The sequence below is a fragment of the Macaca mulatta genome, chromosome 3 (assembly GCF_049350105.2).
Source record: "Macaca mulatta isolate MMU2019108-1 chromosome 3, T2T-MMU8v2.0, whole genome shotgun sequence".
NCBI lineage: Eukaryota > Metazoa > Chordata > Mammalia > Primates > Cercopithecidae > Macaca > Macaca mulatta.
This window is the reverse complement of record NC_133408.1, coordinates 162,242,690-162,262,504: the sequence shown is the minus strand read 5'-3', so window position 1 is coordinate 162,262,504 and position 19,815 is coordinate 162,242,690. Positions and strand designations below refer to the sequence as shown.

The following is a 19,815-nucleotide window of genomic DNA, read 5'->3' as shown; positions in this document are numbered from 1 at the left end:
TTGCTTGTCACAGGGTTGCCACAAACTTTCAATTTATGAAAAACACATCTGCAAAGCACAATAAAATGAAGTTTGCCTGTGTGTTCGGGATACAACATGTTTGTCAGATATGTGATTTGCAAATATTTTCTCCTAATCTATGGCTTGTCTTTTCACATCTCTTAATAGTGACTTTCAGAAAAAAAAAAAATTCTTAATTTTGATGAAGTCCATTTTATCAATTTTTTTCATAGATGTGCTTTTGATGTTGTAACTAAAGGATCTTTGCCCAACCCAAATTGCAGAAATTTTCTCCTTTGCTTTCTTCTAGAAATTTTACAGTTTTGGCTTTTACATTTTACATTTTGAGTTAATTTTTGTATACGGTGAGAGGTATCCATCAGTATTTATGGATGGCATATGGATGTCCAGTTGTTTTATCACAAAGAGTGGAAAAGATTGTCATACCCTGAATTGCCCTTGCACATTTGTGAAAAATCAATTAACTACATATGAGTTTATTTCTGGGCTATCCTTTCTTTTCCTTTGGTCAGTTTATCTATCTTAATATTATTACTACACTGTCTTGATTACTGTAGCTTTGTGAATCTTACAGTCAGGTAGTCCAAGTCCTCCAAATTGATTTCTCTTATTCAAAAATATTTTGGCTGTTCTATGTCCTTTGCATTTCTCTATGAATTTTCAAAATAAATTTACTCATTTTTAATTGACAAATAATTGTATATATATATGAGGTACAATATAAATTTTTAAAACATCTTGACATTCCTTGCTGGAGATTTTACTGGGAATGCCTTTGGTCAGTCAGTCCTTGGAAAATTTTGGAAAACTGACTTCTTAATATTGAGCCTTCCAATCTGTTAATACAATGTGTCACTTCATTTGTTTAGGTAGTCTTTAGTTTCTCTTTGGTATGTTTGTAGTTTTCAGTAAACAGATCTTGCACATCTTTTGTCAGATTTATTTCTAGGTATTTCATCTTTGTTGCTTTGGTAAAGTGGAATTTTTTATTTCAGCCCAATTCTTTTGTTATCTTTGTGATTGCTTTAGAATTTAAAGTATACACTTTAAATTTATTTATACATCTTCATGTATAGTATGCAAACTTTACAGTAGTAAACTTCTATTTCTTCTCTTGACTTTTGCACTATTCTTGTCATATATTTTACTTCTATATATGTTGTAAATCCCACAATACATTGCTATTATGATTATTACCTTAGTCAATATGTTTTAAAGAAATTAAAAGTGAAAGAAAAATGTTATATAGATGTCCATTTTGTACATGTCCATTATGTACATGTTACGTACATGTACATTACCATCCCAGTGTCTTTCATCGTCTAGCGCATATATTTTTACTTCTTGAAGGACCTCCTTTGACTTTTCTGTAGTGCAGATCTGCTGGTAATGAATACTTTTAGCTTCTTTATATATGAAAAAGTCTTTATTTTACTCTCATTTTAAAGATATTTTTCTTTTAGTACTTTAAAGATGTTGCTCCACTTTCTTCTAGCTTGCATTTGTTTTTCCAATGAGAAATGTGCTATTTTGGTTTGTTCCTCTATAAATAATGTCCTTTTTTCCTCTAACTGCTTTAAAGATTTTTCTCCTTAACACTGTTTTTGAGCAATTTGATTATGATGTGCCTTGGTATACTTTTCTTCATAAAAATGCTTGTTCTGAGACACAGTTAAGTTACTTGGAAACAATTCGATCCTTTCAAGCTTTGCTTTCAAGTTTTGTTAGGGAAGACCAAGCAGTGTTTAGTCCAGGATGCATTTTCCCCGTTTCTGGACCAACATCATTCTTAATACTCTAACTGATAACCTGTGAAATATGAGCTTTTATATTCTTGCTGCTGAGAAGCAGTGCTATTCTAGGCTGTGTGAGTTTGAGGCACTATCCTCTTGAATCCTTTAGATTGCTTCTTTCCCTTTCTACACGTGCATGAACTGATGGGTAGTCAGCTGAATTCTTGGGGGAGGCCTTCTGCAGATCTTGAGAGTCTCTTTCCGGGCAGCTCTCTTCTCTCCAGTACTCTTTCCTACAACCTCTAGTTACTGTGGCCCTCCTGAATTGTCAGCTCCATTTTTCAACTTAGGGAGACCGCTGGGCTTTTCCTGAGTTCCTGTTCCTTGTGCCATGAGCTATAGAGTTTCTCCTGGCAGTAACCTGGGGTGACTGTAAGGCTCACCTTGTTTCCCATCCCTCAGGAATCACTCTCCCATGTTGCCCAACATGCAGCGTTTAAGAAACTTTTTGTAAATTTTTTTTCAAAAACTTAGTTCAGGTAGAAGGTTAAGTTTATTCTCAATTATACCATCATGACCAGAAGCAGAATGAATTTTTTTGTTTGTTTGTTTTGTTTTGTTTTGTTTTTGAGACGGAGTCTCGCTCTGTCGCCCAGGCTGGGGTGCAGTGGCCAGATCTCAGCTCACTGCAAGCTCCGCCTCCCGGGTTCCCGCCATTCTCCTGCCTCAGCCTCCTGAGTAGCTGGGACTACAGGCGCCCGCCACCTCGCCCGGCTAGTTTTTTGTACTTTTTAGTAGAGACGGGGTTTCACCGTGTTAGCCAGGATGGTCTTGATCTCCTGACCTCGTGATCCGCCCGTCTCGGCCTCCCAAAGTGCTGGGATTACAGGCTTGAGCCACCGCGCCCGGCCGCAGAATGAATTTTTTATAAGTTAAAGCATGGTTTCTCAATTTCAGCACTATTGACATTTTGGGCTAGACAATTATTTGTTCTAGGGCAGGGAGTGGAGTAAGGAACTTTTCCTGTGCATTATGTGATGTTTTACAGCATCCCTGTCCTCTACCCACTAGATATCAGTAGTCTCCCACCTGGTCCCAGGTCAGACAACCAAAAATATCTGTGGACATTGCCAAATGTCCCAGAGGGTAGGGTTGCTGTTGGTGAGGAATCACCTCCAGTTGAGAACCACAGAATTACAGTGACTTAATAGCTATTTTTTTTTAAATTGTCACCCTCCTTCACTTGTGTTCCCATATTTTTTCTTAACATCCTGAGTACAAGGAATTCCCAAGGAATGTTTTGAGCTCATGGCTATTGTTGCTTGCACATAGTGGCAAGAAAAGTGGGTAGGAACCACTAGCACAGACCTTTAAGACCATGGCTGAATAATACAGAATTTTTTTGGGCAGAGTCTGCCTCTGGAGAGAGAGGGAGTGCAGTGGTGCCATCTCACCTCACTGCAACCTCCACTTCCCATGTTCAAGCCATTCTCATGCCTCAGCCTCCCAAGTAATCTCAGCAGCTGGGAGTACAAGTGTGCACCACCACACCCACCTAATTTTTGTATTTTTAGCAGAGACAGAGTTTCTCCACGTTGGCCAGGCTGGTCTCAAACTCCTGACCTCAGGTGATCTGCCAGCCTCGGCATGCCAAAGTGCTGGGATTACAGGCATGAGCCAATGCACCTGCCTTTGACAAATTTAAAAAAAAAAAAAAAAAAACCTTTCTATTATTCAATACCAATTTATTGTCAATGCAGAATTAATCAGGCTATGAGATTCCCATGCCTTAGCCTCCAAATAGCTGGGATTCACCTGCCTAATTTTTGTCTTTTTAATAGAGATGGAGTTTCTCCACATTGGCCAGGCTGGTCTTGAACTCCTGACCTGAGGTGATCTGCCATCAGGGAGGACACTTCGGCCTCCCAAATTGCCGGGATTACAAGCGTGAGCCACAGCACCCAGCCCTATAATCTGTTTCTAACAAAACCTTTCTATTATTTGTTATCAATTTATTGTCAAGGCAGAATTGATCAGGCTATGGGAACTGAATTTACTTGTTATAACTAAAAAGCCAAACTGTTTCAATTTGTTAACAACAGCTGACTTCTGTTCTAGACTACTTGTAAAGTGTTTAATCAGTGCTGACCTCTGCTGGCGTGAAATTGGGAGGCGGAGCTTGCAGTGAGCGGAGATCGCACCACTGCACTCCAGCCTGGGCAACAGAGCAAGGTTCCATCTCAAAAAAAAAAAAAAAAAGGAAAAGAAAAGAAAAGAAAGGAGGAAGAAAGAACATATTCTACCTCATCAGAATGAGAATACTGACCCTGACCTATCAGAGAAACGTCATGAATTACTCCAGAGAGTAGTTTCATCCATAGTATTTTCCTCCCTCCATTGACTTAATCAATTTTGTTTTCTTTCCTGATGATCTTTCACAAAAACAACTTTTAAAATCAATAGTAGAAATTGAGAAAACAAAATAAAAATTTAAATGTCTAGTTGGATAAATGTATATGTTCCCAACCCATTTAAATATGCTTTGTTTCTCATTTCTTTGCTGACCTGTAGCTGGTAAAGGTAAGTATTTTCATGATTTTTAAAATCAGATGTTTTTAAAATTTTTTAATGATATGATGTTTGAGGAATATCATGATCTTGTTTACTTAGCTTTATTGATTACAAAACAAAAAATGTCTATCACAACAAAAAAATAGAAACAACCTAGTATCTACCATTCATACAGGCACAAGGGTAATAGCCACGAAGGTGTTGTAATAACATGCAAAACAAATGGTCAATATATGTTAAGTGGAAAAAATGCTAAATTACACATGTATTATTATTTTCACTACATAAAAAGAACCCAATTGAAAACGCAAAATATAGGTAGAATTACATCTAAAATATTCAGTGGATATGTTTTGTTGGAGGCAATAGTTGCTACTTTATTTCTTCTATATTTTATTTTTCTTTGAAGTATGTATTTTTATTTTTCACAAACCCAGTGCTTTAGAATGAACTATGAATCTTAAAACTTAAAAAAGAATCTTATTTCTTAAAAAATCTAAGCATACTAATAACTAAGAAAAATAAAATATTATAAAATCTAACTTACTGGAAGACAACCTTATCTTTTTGAGACATTACTAATATATATTTATAGGTTTCTCTAATAAGCAAATCTATTCCACTTCATTTTTTCTTTGAGTCTCTGGATATATAAAAATTCTAAGGGAAGAGAGTGGGCTGAAGGGGTGGGGATGAGGCTGGTAAACAATTTTTTCACTTCAAATATAACGTACTAGAGTTGCCAGATTGATGGACATTCTTTGGTTAAACTATCCTTCTTTGTTCTCTCCAACCAAAATGCAGTGCACGCACCCTGGTTTTCACTGTCTCTCAGTTATATATGTAACATAATACAATGTGTGTGTCACATAATACAATATGAATAGTAGTATTTGTCTTCCAATAATAAATTAATATCAAAAATGAACCGAAAAGCTGCCAGCTGCTTTTTATTTTTAAGCTAAATATTTTTAAATTCTTAAATTGAAATATAAACTGACAGTTAATTTTGTGAACTTATTTTCATGATCGATCTAATATGTTAAATTTCACACTTCATAGGGAAGCATTTGTCTTTCCTTTACATTGAACATATTATTTCTAATAAATGTTCAACATTGGTTTACTTTACTTATTTGTGATTATAAGTTTCTGTGTTGATCAAAATTGTCATCATGCAAAAGTATTACTTATGTGTTATTTGCTGCAGAAAGCAAGATATGTTAATTCATACATCAGGTTTTGAATCAATTTAACCAAAAGAAGCTAAGCAGTTATTTGGGTCAATAATAGAGGTGTGAACAAACTCCTTTGCTTTTCAGCAGAAAGTATGTATACATAAAACATGGACATACTATTCAGGCTGATCTAGATAAAATTTTAAATATTAAACTTTTCCTATTAAAACCTACATGGATGGTATAAAAAGAGAAGTGGCACCTACTTTGCTGTGCCACTTCTAACTTCCTGTAAATTTTCAATCTTTATGGGAGTTTTGAATTATAATAAGTGTATAATCAGATGTGAGTAGTGGTAAATGAAGCTAGAGGTGAACTCCTTAACATAGGCCAGTTTTAAACATAGGACAGAAAATTGTATTATATTTCAAAAGGGTCATTTGCTGCTTAGTTCAGCTCAGTATTTTGCAGAGAGCAGTCTTGGCTGACAGCACCCTCTTAGTCCTTTTGATACTAGAGTTCCACTCCCAGACACCAGAGTGACCTCGGAATGCTAATAAATGGCTTCCTTTTCTCATCCAGAGTGCCCTTTTACATTTTTCTTTCCTTTTTCCTTTTTCATCCATGATTTCTCACAACACTAGGAGCAGCAACAAATGCAGTACCATGAGAATTTGTTGGAAAGAAAAAATAAGTATTTCAATTATTTTTTTCAACCTCCCTGACTTAGATGACTTCAGTTCTCTCTGACTTAGATGCCTTTCCTGGGATTTGGATTCTTGAGCACTTAAGGGGCAGGTTTCGGTCAGTGCCTACCAAAAGGCTCTCTCACCACAGTGGGATCTACTAGCTCACTGATAGTCCTCATATCATTTTCTATGCTACCTATTTTCAAGTCTGTATTACCTATTTAAGTTGATACTATCAGCCTACTTATTCTTTCCTCTTAACTTCCAACAGCTATTATCCTAATGAAAAAATTCCATTTTTAGGTTTCACTTACATAAAGCCTCTGTAACTTCTTAGATCTATAGCAAATAATAATCTTTCTCAATTTGGGTTTCATTCCATCTACTGTTATCACACCTGGTGACAGTACTGCCTAAAGACGCTCGAGCATATATCCAACTGTTGCCATAGAAACTCCATCAGTATCCTCAATTACCATGTCCCACATCTGTAGTTAGTCCATAGGTTAATCATCACAATTTATGACAGTTTTGCAGTATACTGCTTAAGCTCATAGCTTGTTGGTTTGTTTTGATAGTTGTCACATTGTTTCAGAAGACAGATTGAACTGAAATTTTCCATTATTAGAGAAATCTGAGTAACATCATGAATAATTTTCTGTTTAAAACTAGTCACCATAATGTTGTGTTATAGTAACATTAATTGCAGATAATCCAGTATAACGCAATTTTAAAGCCTTGGATTTAGTAATTGACTAAAAAGCATGTTTTGCATTTGATATAGATGATGCCTGTGTCTCTCAAGAGTAACATATAGTTATGTTATACCTGTAGAAAGCTATGTGAAAATATATCTTTATAAAAATAAGAAACTAGATAATATTTTAATGATATATGATTTTCTGTTTTGCATTAGTTCATGAGAGAACTTTAAAGTGAAAGATGGCAGGGAGGAAATGGGGAAATGTAGGTCAAAGGATACAAACTAGCAGATGTGTAGGATGAACAAGTCTAGAGATCTAATGTACAACATAACAACTAGAATCTATAAAATTGTACTGTTATTTTTGTTAAGTAAGTAGATTTTAGCTGCCCTGTCACAAAAAAAGCAGCTATGTGAGATGACAGATTTGTTAATTTGCTTCCGTATTGTAACCATTTTACTGTCTATATGTATCCCTTAACATCATGTTGTAAAGCTTAAATATACACACACACACACAATTTTACTACTAAAAAAGCATTTCAGTAGTATTACATCTGTTTCACTCCTCCTAGCTTTGATGGTATTGTTGCCTTACATTTCACTTTACAGGTTTTTGTTTTGTTTTGTTTTGGTTTGGTTTTTTTGTTTGTTTTTTTTGGCGGGGGGCGGGGGTGGCGAGTGGGTTGGGAATGTAGTCTAACTCTGTAGCCCAGGCTGGAGTGCAGTGGCGCAATCTCAGCTTACTGCAACCTTCGCCTCCCAAGTTCAAGCGATTCTCCTGCTTCGGCCTCCCAAGTAGCTGGAATTACAGGTGCCTGCCACCATGCCCAGCTAATTTTTTGTGTTTTTTAGTAGAGACAGGGTTTCACCATGTTGGTCAGGCTGGTCTCGAACTCCCGGCCTCAGGTGATCCACCCACCTCGGCCTCCCAAAGTGTTGGGATTACAGGCATGAGTCATCGTGCCCAGCACTTTTCAGTAATGTTATACACACTTGTATACATTGCTATTATTTTGTTTAAAACAAGGGCCACAGGGCCAGCAAACTGAAACTGAATGCCTGTTCTTGAAAAAGAAGCTTTATTGAAACATAGCCTGTCTACCTAGCTGCTTCTCTCTCTCTCTCACTCTCTATCTCTCTGTCTCTCTCCCCTTCCCGACCCCCCACCACCCTGTTTCATTCAGGGAGGTCAAGACTGTTACTTTTTTATTTGTTTCTTCCATAAATTCGTGGAAACTAAGACTATACTGCCACATGGTAATGTATTTTTGCATGAAATGTTCTGAATGGTGCTGATCTGATATAGAAAGAAAGAGGTAAAAATGTTTGATCTTCACAGCCTGTGTTTTAAAAATAGGATGATTCCTAAGAACACATTTCACTTTCATAAAATTACAACCCTGGAGAAATTGAAGGTTGTTGATTTTCTTAAATAAAAATTTTAATGGGTTTGCTTGCCTGTTTTTTTCCAAGTAGAGTCTGTATTTGTGACTCAAAGTGCTATCATTAATATCATTTTTATCACCAATGGTAATTGTTTGAAAAGTAATTTTCCATTCATGTGATTTGGAAAGACTTGTTACCTTAGCAGATAGATGGCTTGGAATTGTATTTCCTGAGGAAAGTACTGTATAAATTTACAAAAATATGATTTAATTATAGAAATTAACTATAGACCTTTTTTCAGAAACACATTTTTTATTTAAAGATTGTATGCCCATTTTTTAATTGCTTCTACAAATCTTTATAGTAAAAGAAGACTGATAGGTCGTTTTCCTGTGAAATTTATTACTATCCTGTTCTCAACAGATTAACCATTAATGGGCATTATTTTTAACTCCCTTCTCTGGTGAAAGAAATAAGGTATAAAATTTAGCAGATGTTTATAAAACTAGTAATTTCATTTCATAAAAATGGTACTACAAGAATTTTTTGCCGAGATAAATGGAAAATTGAATATTCTAAGGTACTTTTTTAAAATACAAAAGAATCTTCCAATTTTATAATATGTGTGGTTTGCAGTTTTACTATTCTGCCTCTTATTCTTCTGATATTATTTCACATTACATTATCATATCTTTAACTTTATATTAAAAGACTCAGAAGAATAAAATACAAAAGAAGTTGGATTGTATATTAGTTCAGGAAAAGCTGTTTAGTTTTGTGTTTATCCAGTTAATATTAATTTTTCACATGTAATGTATTTAATCATTCAGGTAATTATTAAATGTGAAGGTATATGTATGATACTTTCTCCATGGATTATAACCTTATACCTTACACATCAGCAATCTGCCATTCATTGATTACTTGCTATATTCACCTTTTCCTATCTGTCATTAATGTGAGATGCACGTTAGTTTGTGCATCTTTTTTTTTAGTGTGATTCTGAGGACCCTTCAGCTTGAATTATATAGTTCTTCCATCTACAAATATGGCTGAAAGTTGAACTTGACATGGATCAATATGATCTGGGCTAAAATATCTAAATGTGACTGATTATGTTAGCATCATGTCCACAGATCAATATTGAGTTTTATTATGAGTCTGACTCTATAATTGGGTATAATCAATAAACTTTTGTCTCTTTTCCTTTACAATTTTAAGATTGTACTATATAGGTTTTAGAAACTACACTTAGCTTACATTTAGGACTCTGCTTTTCTTATGATGACCAGAAAGAGATCTATCTATGAATTTTAAGGAACAATGGAGCTTCCGTTTTACCATTGTGAGAAGAGTCCACTTTTATCTTGATAACTGATTGCTTGCTCAATATGCGCGATGTTTCTAACAGACCTAATGTAATAACACCCCAGCACTCCTTTGGGGTAGTGTGTGGCTTTTTCTCTCTGTACTTAGTAAATAACTCACATTGAAGACTTTGACAAAACATACCATTAATGAAAGCAATCATAAAAGCTTGCCTTTTGATAAACCCGCAGGGTCTACAGGCGTTGAAAGATGCAATCTGTAAAGAACAATAAATTTGGGCCTTTGATTGAAGTGCCATTTGGGACGTTATGCTTTGTCTGCATATTTGCACAAACATGATGCTCCCTTTTTTCATGTCTCTTAAACTTGAAGCTTAAGAGCGCTCATTGCCATTTTTACATTAAGGATGGTCCCATTAAAAGCTCCCTACAAAAAGAAGACTGGAAGTGATCCAGCTGAAGTGTGTGTGTTCAATTCTGCCCTAGTTTGCCATTTGGAAAGCAGACTTCTGGGCATCATTGCTGTTTTTTATGAATAGATCTTGGTTCTTTTCTAGTCAATTCCATCAGTAAATGGAGATTTAAAATACAACTTTTCTCAGCGTTGGAAAATAAGATTATTCCTCTGATGGATATTAGATATAGCTTTGAATGGAAATGTAATTACTGCATTCTAAATGATTTGTAGATTTTTTGCTGTCATTTTTACTTAGGCTTCAAAAATTTTGCAATTTATGTTAATATGCTGAACTGTTGGCCTCATATTTCATATTTCAGACTACTGATAAAAGGTAGTCTTCTGTTTGAGTCCTGCATTTTGTATTCTTCACAACCTGTATCTGTCCATCATTAAGCCTGAAAAGTAAATATACTCTACATGCTTTCCTGAATTTACAGATGCAGATCGTTTTCAGAAACATGGTATGGATGAGTTTATTTCTGCAAACCCCTGCAAGCTTGATCATGCCTTCCTTTTTAGAATACTCCAGAGGCAGACTTTGGATCACAGACTGAATGATTCCTATTCTTGCTTGGTGAGTACAAGTCTGTATCTAGTCCCCTATAAGTTGGAATAAAAGATTTTAGAAAGTGAGAAATACTTGTTATAAACCAGCATTTTATTCCTGACTCATTTAATAATGGTAGTTGGAGTGAGGGATAAAGGATTCCAATCGATTGCTTCCCAATTTAAAAATTATACACTTGAAGACCACTGCTGTGCCACTCAATAGACAGGAGAATAGACTCAAATAGATGCTAAACTGTGGTTTATCAGTCCCTTTAAAGAAGGCTCAGTGAAAATAGAAGGCTTTTAATAAAGATTTTTTAAAACCTCTATTATAGTACTTACAGACATTTTAAGGTTGGAGTTCTGTTCCCCAGATGTTGACACCTCACATTTCTCTCTTTTGTTCTTAGAAGGACAACCTAAGTGGCAGGGGAAAGAAAGAGTGGAATTAATATGACAGGAGCTATACATAACAAAGGAAAGTTTTAGTTCCATCTAGCAATCCAAAGTATAACTTGAGTTCCTTGACAAAAGGAAAGGAGTGAATTAAATTGAGTAAACTATTTCCTGGTATGTGTTGAAATTGTAGCCAAAATTTGGGATATGAAGTATAATTTATTTAAAAGGAATGCTTAACACCTCAGAATATGGGGACTAAACTTTATAACCTAAAAATTATGTGTTTTTCCAAACATTTACATTGTGAATAGCAATTCCTCTGAAATTTTTGCAGCCAGAAAATGCGTATTTCTATCACCACTTTAATCTCTTGGACACTGAACATGGTACAGGTTGAATATCCCTTATCCAAAATGCTTGGGACCAGAGTGTTTCAAATATTGTATTTTCTTCAGATTTGGGAATATTTGCATTATATGTACAAGGTGCGCATCCTTAATCCAAAAATCCAAAATCAGTTTCCTTTGAGCATTGTTAAAAGAAAAACCTTAGCCTAATTAAGTTTAACAGAGTTTAATTGGGCAAAGAAGAATTCATGAATCAGGCAGCCTCCTCAGCCAGAGTAGGCTCAGAGACTCCGGCATAGCCATGTGGTGGAAAATGTTTTATAGACAGAAAAAGGAAAGTGATGTACAGAAAACAGAAGTAAGGTACAGAAACAGCCAGATTGGTTACAGCTCAGCATTTGCCTGATTTGAACACAGTTTGAACAGTTGGCCACCTTTGATGGGTCAAAACTCAGTGATTGGCACAATAGTAGACTACAGTGTACTTACAACTCCATTTGGTTTATAATTCACGATGTATAGAGAAACCTTTAGGCTGAACTTAAAATATGTAAGGAGGCAGCTTTAGGCTAAACTTGATTTAACAGGATCATGCAGATGCTCAAATATTTTGGATTTTGGAGCTTTCCAGATCTGGGACTTTTGGATTTGGGATGCTCAACCTGAAACTTCATGCAATAAAGTTACATTCTGTTTAAGATTTCAGACAAAATGCCACCCCTCATTGGAGATACTTCAGAGAGGAAGAAGTGAAATAACTTTTTGCCACGCTGACACTAACAGTTCATTAATTCATTTATAGATGTTTATTAAGTATAATTTGAACCTGATCCAACTCAAATTTTACAATCATGTGGAGAGTAAAACATATCATCTCAAAATCCTAGTCAAGCTTTTCATGGACAAACACATAGAGTGAACATCAATAAGGGATAGTGCCCTCTTGGATTCCACTCAAACACATTATTCAATTATCAAAAGCTGTTTTGATTTTGTTGATGACCCCTAGTGTAATATGGAGTCTGAGGAGAATGCTACAAGGTCTTCCACTGCACCTAGAGGGGAGTGAGTGTGATTTGCTTAGAAAGTGTTTTGGAGGCAAATGACTGAATACAAATCATGACTCAACAACTGATTTGCAGTGTGGTCTTGGAAAATTCACTTAACATCCCTGAGCTTTAGCTTATTTATCTGCAATCTGGAAACCATGTAACTACCACGCATGATGGTTCTTCTCTTACTCCTTTTCTTTTCTTCCTCCTTTCCTTTATTGCCTTCTCACCTTTTTCTCATTATTCTTTTCTTTCTCTTACATGATTACCCTGTCCCCTTTTAAAATTCTCTATACTCCCTTCTTTTCTTTTACTATCTTAATCTATATAAATCCATATAATTTATCAAGATATTTTATAAGCCAGCTCCACCTGACGCTGCCCTCCAGGTTTAGCCACATAAACTGCCTGCTGTGTTCAGGTGGCATGCATGCACACACATACATTCTAACATCTCATTTCAGGAGGAACAGAAGCTGCTAATATAAAGCATTAACTATGTTACATTGTTCATAGGAAGACAAACAGAATGAGAAAAATATCCCAGATATTTAAGTTCCCAAATAGTACATGTATACTGCTGCTAAACTTAATGACATTTTCTTTTAGTTCACTTTATAAAACTTTTCCTGAACAAGAAATTTCATCTATAATGTCGTCTTCCTTCTCTTTTTAATTGATTCGTAAAGAGACTGAATTTTTTGGAGTAACACTCTTTGTGTGTGATAATTTAGATCCTATGAATAAATTTGACTAATTTTGAGTGACAGTGGAGAAGCACAAGTTACCCATGCCTTGCTGTGACAGTAAAGAGAGAATAGCATTAGGTTGCCAGTGTCCCAAATCAGTTTCAAAATTGATGATATTAGCTCTTCATGAAACATACCACTAATAAAATAAATGTCAAGGTACTTTCATGCAGCTTCTGCTTATAAGGCCTAAAAGTGCCTTCAGGAAAGCAAATAATAGTATAGAAAGAAAAAACATATCTATGTATCTTTTTTTATTTTGCAGGGATGGTTTAGCCCTGGGCAAGTCTTTGTGTTAGATGAGTACTGTGCCCGTTATGGTGTGAGAGGTTGTCACAGACATCTCTGCTACCTTACAGAACTGATGGAACATTCAGAAAATGGTGCTGTCATTGACCCTACCCTGCTCCATTACAGCTTTGCATTCTGTGCCTCTCATGTGCACGGCAACAGGTATTTTTACTTGCAAATACAAAGTGAAATGTATGGGGTTGACTATGGAAAAGAGAGAAAAATGTGCTTTGCCATTATTACCTAGTAACAGATTTTAAATAGCAAACACTTCTTACAAGGAAAAAAAAAAAAAAAAAAACGACAGAGAAAAAAGTGTGCATCAATATGCTGTTGATTTAGGTGGGCTACACTTCATGTTTCTTTTTGCTGGTAAAGCCACTTGAAAGAGAGAGAGAAAATATATCTGTGAGATTAGAAACTGCCTTTTATTTCTTATATACCACGTAGTAGTAGGTCTGAACAGCCTTAAGTATCCCTATGATTCCTGTTGTAATGCATACATGTGCCTGGGTAGGATGTGTTCATAGGTCTGTGTGTAACTAATGATCATTGCTTTTCCTCTGTGGAATAAATTTTCACTGATAAAACAAGATAAATAATGGGGTTTATGTAGAGTCTCTTCTCAGCCCCTTCCCTAATCCACACTTTAGAAACAAGTACTCTTGTTTTACCAAGATGCCAAAAAAATGCCTAATGTTGGCCTCCACAGCTATCTATCTCTGGGCTTAAAATTCTGTCCATATCATTCCACGTGGTGGCTTACGCCTGTAATCTTAGCACTGTGAGATGCCAGGGAGGGTGGATCACCTGAGGCCAGGAGTTCGAGACCAGCCTGGCCAACTGAGTGAAACCCCATCTCTATTAAAAAAAACAAACAAATAAAAATTAGCTGGGCTTGGTGGTGCATGTCTGTAATCCCAGCTACTCAGGAGGTTGAGGTATGAGAATCGCTTGAACCCGGGAGGCAGAGGTTGCAGTGAGCCAAGATCGTGCCACTGCACTCCAGCCTAGGTAACAGAACAGGCTCTGTCTTTAAAAATAAAAATAAAAATAAAAATAAAAAATAAATAAAAATCTGTCAATATCACTCCCCTTCTCTTAATCTTGCTCAGTACATATTTGATGAATGAATGAATACTTTCATTATTTGTGTTAGTATCTCTTCTATTCATGGCCTATTAACTTTTTATTCATCTTTTTCTTTTCCCTCCTATCCCCAATTTGTGAACATCAATATTCTCTTACCATAGTGCCCTGTAACATTCTCTTTTTTACATTTCCATTGTTTATCCTAATTCTGGCCTTCATTTTTTTCTTGCCTATGTATCTGAATTTACCTCTTTATTACCTTTTTCTTTCTACAGTATTCTACCAATCCGTCAAAAAAATTACAGAATAACTTTTACCACACTCTTTTTCAAAAAGCTTAAGTGATTTTTGATTATTAAATTAAAAATAGATTCCAAGTGATAGCATCATTTTCCCATTACCATCCTGTTCTATCTACCCATTCTTATCTCCACAAGATTTTACCCCAGAAAACCTGTTTATTCTCCATGTTTTTCTTTTTTCCAGTTTTAAAAAGTCAGACATCACAAAACTCATCTTAGAAGATTTCAGTTAACTCATTCAGACACAAGAACTTTTTATCCGTACTTATCTCGTTACCTTTGTCATATATACTTACGTGCTACATGTGTGTACATGCACACACACAGACACACACACTTGCTTCTGTTCCACTAGATCATATTTTAAAGGCAAAAATCAGTTCTCATTCATCTATTATCCTCCACGTACCTAAAACAGTGTGTTGCATTTTGTAAGTACACAATAAATATCTGTTGAAGTCCTTTGAAGTCCCCAGTGCTGCCATTTCTCAGCTTACAATAAAATAAGATTGATCCTTGTCTCACAGTCTACTCAGGTTTTCACTTTATTTTGGAGCCCAGCCTTGATTTGGGCTGATTTTAGTAGTTTTTTTCCCACTATCTCACACTCAACCCTCTGCACTTAGAAAATATGGGGGTACAGGTGTCAGTCAGGGTGGCTAACTTGATAGGAGCTGTTTTACTAAAACTGTCTCTTGTCTCGTGACTCTGTCTCAATTCCTTCTGACTAAGGGATATCTGACAAAGGTAATGAGATAAGTACAGATAAAAAGTTCTTAGTGTCTGAATGAGTTAATTCCAGCACTAGGCAGACCTCTGAAATGCAAGAGGATGAGAAGGTTTCAGTGAAACAGACAAACCCAAAGCAAATTGTATAATCAGAATATTTTATTCATCCACACAGAAAGGTAAAATTAAATTGGGAACATAAAGTGGGAAATTCAGCTAATGTGCCCCCAAAATATATGTGTTTGAGACACATTGTAATGGAAAGTTACTGAGGCAACAAGGAGCTACTGCTGCTGCCTGGGAGGCAGCCTGATTTGACTCTACTGGTTGCCATAGTTACTTTTATTCTGTAAAACTATTGTTTTCTTTATAATGATACTCTGTAATGTGTAATTCAAAGTATGTTTATATGTTCATGCATATATTATCTTTAATATTGCACATGAAATCCACTTTCCCAAAGATTAAACTATGTACACATTCAGGTATCTCTGGTGGTGTTTTAGAATCAAAATTTGAATCAGTCTCTGATTCAGCATTGAGGTGTCATATAGCTTAAGAAGAAGAAGAAAGGAAGAAGTATAGGGTTGAGGGAAATTTGAACCTCAATTTAGGATAGAAATTATCCAAGATAAGCTGAAAGTTATGGTTTCCTGTGACGTTTACAGTCCAACAGATGTCATTCAGAAATACTATGCTGCCACAGTGAAAGACCAGAAAGAGGCAAAAGATCTTCACTTGAATCCCGGCTCTGAAATTTGCAAACTGACCCATGTTCAACAAATCACTTAACCTTTCTGAAACTCAGAGTTATCATACATAAAAGGGGCCAATACTAATGTGAAAGTACTACATAATTATAAAATACTATCAGTATTAATTACTCTTACTATTCTAATATATTTTCCTTTGCCATTTAACCCAAGAGGATATAAATTGTGAGATGAAAAAAAATGTAAAAACTATGTAGTTAGGATTGTACCTCATTCTAAATAGAAATATTTCAATGTGTATATAATTATACTTCTAATTTCTTTGTTAATAGAATATTCAGGTTTTGGCAACCTCCCCTTGTGAGAATGTGCTTCTCTTATCCATGTCTGTAGCATCTGATATTTATACAGACTTTTGTTTAAAAATACTGTCAATGTCAAGTCTGACTTTTCTACAGTGTTTGCCATAGTCTTATTTTATGATCATTTTTACATCTGTCAAGACACATATTCAGAGAGTCGTTTTGCTCATTACCTGAACTACCTCTGTCATAAATTCAAAAGGAGAAAAGATTTCCTTTTGTTATTGACTGAAGTGAAGGACAACAGTGCTGTCTGGATTTGAAATTTTTCAGGGAGCACATCCTATTGCACAGTGTTGAGCTCTCTAGGTGTGTTCTTTCTGTACAGATACATCTCTGAATAGCACTCTGAGTGTTTCAGAAATAAAAGAATAGAGTTAAACAGAAAAGGTCTGGCTGGTACTAAGACTGAGGAAGAGAGAGAAAAAGAAAGGAAGAAAGAAAAAGTGAGTCAAGGACAGAAACAGACCCACTCATGCAGGATGATAGCCACACACATCTCTGAATAACACAACCACTCATTCAGCCATAGTGCCGCTGAGGACTGACAGGAAGGAGAAAAGAGGCTTTCAGAGACAATGCATCATAGGGCAAAGTTCTAGGTTGATATGTGTGGTTATACATCTTGGTTTTGTAAGTCAGGCTGAGGGTGGAGAAACTGAAGCAGCAACACAAAATGGCTTTTATGTCCCAATTTAATGTAAGGCATACAGTGTATTCACTGACTCCTCTACAGTTTTGTAGGGCCGTCTTAGAGCTGCTGCATGCCTGACAAAGGACAGCTCAGATGTGCTTGCTTTCAAGTACAGGGCACAAGAGTACAACATGACTGTAGATTTATATATAAAATAATCTCAATTTTCTGTGGATTCCAGATTATATCACAAAGTTGTAAGTAACCTTAATGGGCATCAGTCAAATCATCATATCATAATACCTCTGTCTTCACAGATGCTAACCTTTCCCCTTGACTGTCACTTCAGAAATTATGTCTCAAACTTCCCATCTGTAATTTTAGAGACAGTGATTCATTTTTTGAGAAAAAACATAGATAATTGCATCAAATAGGATCATCAAAAGTGTTCACTTAATTCAAGTCTTGGATATGTGACTATATAGAAATTAAGTATACATGACACACACGTTGTAAACGGAGAGACTTACTTTTGGGGCAGGTGAGCAACCAGATGAAAGGTCATAAGCAAGGTTATCCTTAGGTAATGTACCTGATCTGACAGGTTTTATGCCATGTGCTAAATGTGCAAAGGCAGAAGGGACGGGTTTGGGGGAGTATATTTCAAATATTACTAGAGGTTTTTTTATTTTATCAAAAACTATGGAACAACCCTAAATCTACCTAAAGCAGACTTTCCTAGCAATATCGATACTCACCCAACCTCAAGTTCAGTACTGAAGCAAGATAATTGTGCCTTTCAAAACAAAACAAAACAGACAAAACCAGAGAAAAAGAAAAGGGGAAGGGAAAGACGTGGTGTGTTGGAAGTATCTCTGAGTTAGGAATGAGAACATCTGTGTTCCCGTTCTGGCTCTTCTACTGATGAACTACTTAACTTTGAGCAATTGGTTTTAATCTGTCTGAGCCTCAGTTTCTCCCTATGTACCTTGTGAATAATAAAATTAATGCTACCTACTCAGTATGGTTCCTAAATAGGTCAAATAAATTTCTGTAAGTACTTTGTAAATGATGAAATATTGCTTAAATAGCATGTAGTAATTTTTTTAATGCAGTGTATTAGTTAAATGAGCTTTTGGGGATTGTTCTGTGAAGCACTGCAGTGCTCAGGTGAATTTTGTTATGACAACATACCACAAACAGGTTTCAATCAGAAGGATGAGAATGGAAGAGCCCTGAGTCAGTACCTCACCTCATCTACTATCCGTGGTCATGGGGAAAAGCCATGCTGAAGTTCTGGGGCCTCCCTGCCTAACTCCCCCATGCTGCTGAAAAACACTGTGGGCCCCAGAGTGGAGTGGCAAAGAGAGTGAAAAGCAGGAGCCCAGAACCTCGTCATCTGGGATAAGTATGTAGACAGACCACAATTTGGAAAATAGTTGCTAAGGTCACCTAATTAATTTCCTCTGATTTCCTTCATTCAATCTCTGCAACTCCTCGATCTTTCTGAGATATTAAATAAAACAGCCTACTAGAGGTCTGAGGAAGAGACAAGACAAAGGAAATTTTTTAGTATATGTTAGACTATATCAGGTTAAGCATGAACAGAAACAAGGGTTACACCTTAACATAGCTTTTCTGAAACTTCATACCTTTAGAGCCTTCTTCTTGTCAATAGTTAGGTGTGGGACAAGGTTTTTGGGTCTTGAGTTGGATCTTCTTATCATTTTTAACAGAGTAAGTTTTTCAAAAACAGTATGTAATGCTGTATGTAGAAACAATCAAACAAAGAACGCTCTATATGTACATAGGTGCCATTTACCGCTACTATTGCCATTCCAGTTTGATATTTGTAGATCTATGTTTATGTACAAAATTGGCTTGTTATTTTACTTTCTCATACTGGTTTTATCAGGATTGGGTATCTAGGTTATTGTAGCCACATAAAATGAACTGGGGAGCTTTCCCACTTGCTCTGTATAAGACTTGAATGGCTTTTTGTAGTTTACCAATAACTCATCCTTTATTTATTTATTGTTTTTTATAAATCACTAAATCAGAGTCTGTTTTATTTTGAATGAATGTAGACTGAAGTTTATCTTTATAATAAAAAAGGAAAACAAGAATATAAGGGTATTAACACATGCTACCTCATAATTAAGGCCAACGTCAATCTGTTTAAGAAAATAAACTATCCAAATATTCTGTAAGACTCACTAAAATATATTAACATAATTAAAACATGAAATGAGCTTTAAGCAATATAATCTACTTATACTACTGCCTTAAACGTTAATTCCAAAACAACGTTGATCAAAACTTGAAATTGAAACTTCTAGGTAGCACTTTTAAGTATCTGAACTCATCTTGCTTGAAAATACATGATAATGTATGCATACTACACCCAGATGACTTTTTCCCAGTCATCCTAATTAATAAAGTCTTACCATATGAGTATTCTCTTTGTTAAAGCCATAAGTACCTTTGGCATTTAGGTATGCAATAATACTTGGAACACTGCCCG

The 19,815-nt window shown here is 35.7% G+C and overlaps 1 protein-coding gene across 8 annotated transcripts in view; it reads left to right on the top strand.

Moving 5' to 3' along the window:
• Nucleotides 1-19,815, top strand: part of CADPS2 (calcium dependent secretion activator 2) — a 572,739-nt gene that overhangs the window by 398,618 nt on the left and 154,306 nt on the right. For all 8 annotated transcript variants that reach the window (XM_028846226.2, XM_015134824.3, XM_077997218.1 and 5 more), the window contains exons 12-13: nt 10,510-10,646; nt 13,434-13,621. In XM_028846226.2, the coding sequence (XP_028702059.1) occupies nt 10,510-10,646; nt 13,434-13,621 (325 nt within the window). The remainder of the gene's footprint in view (nt 1-10,509; nt 10,647-13,433; nt 13,622-19,815) is intronic.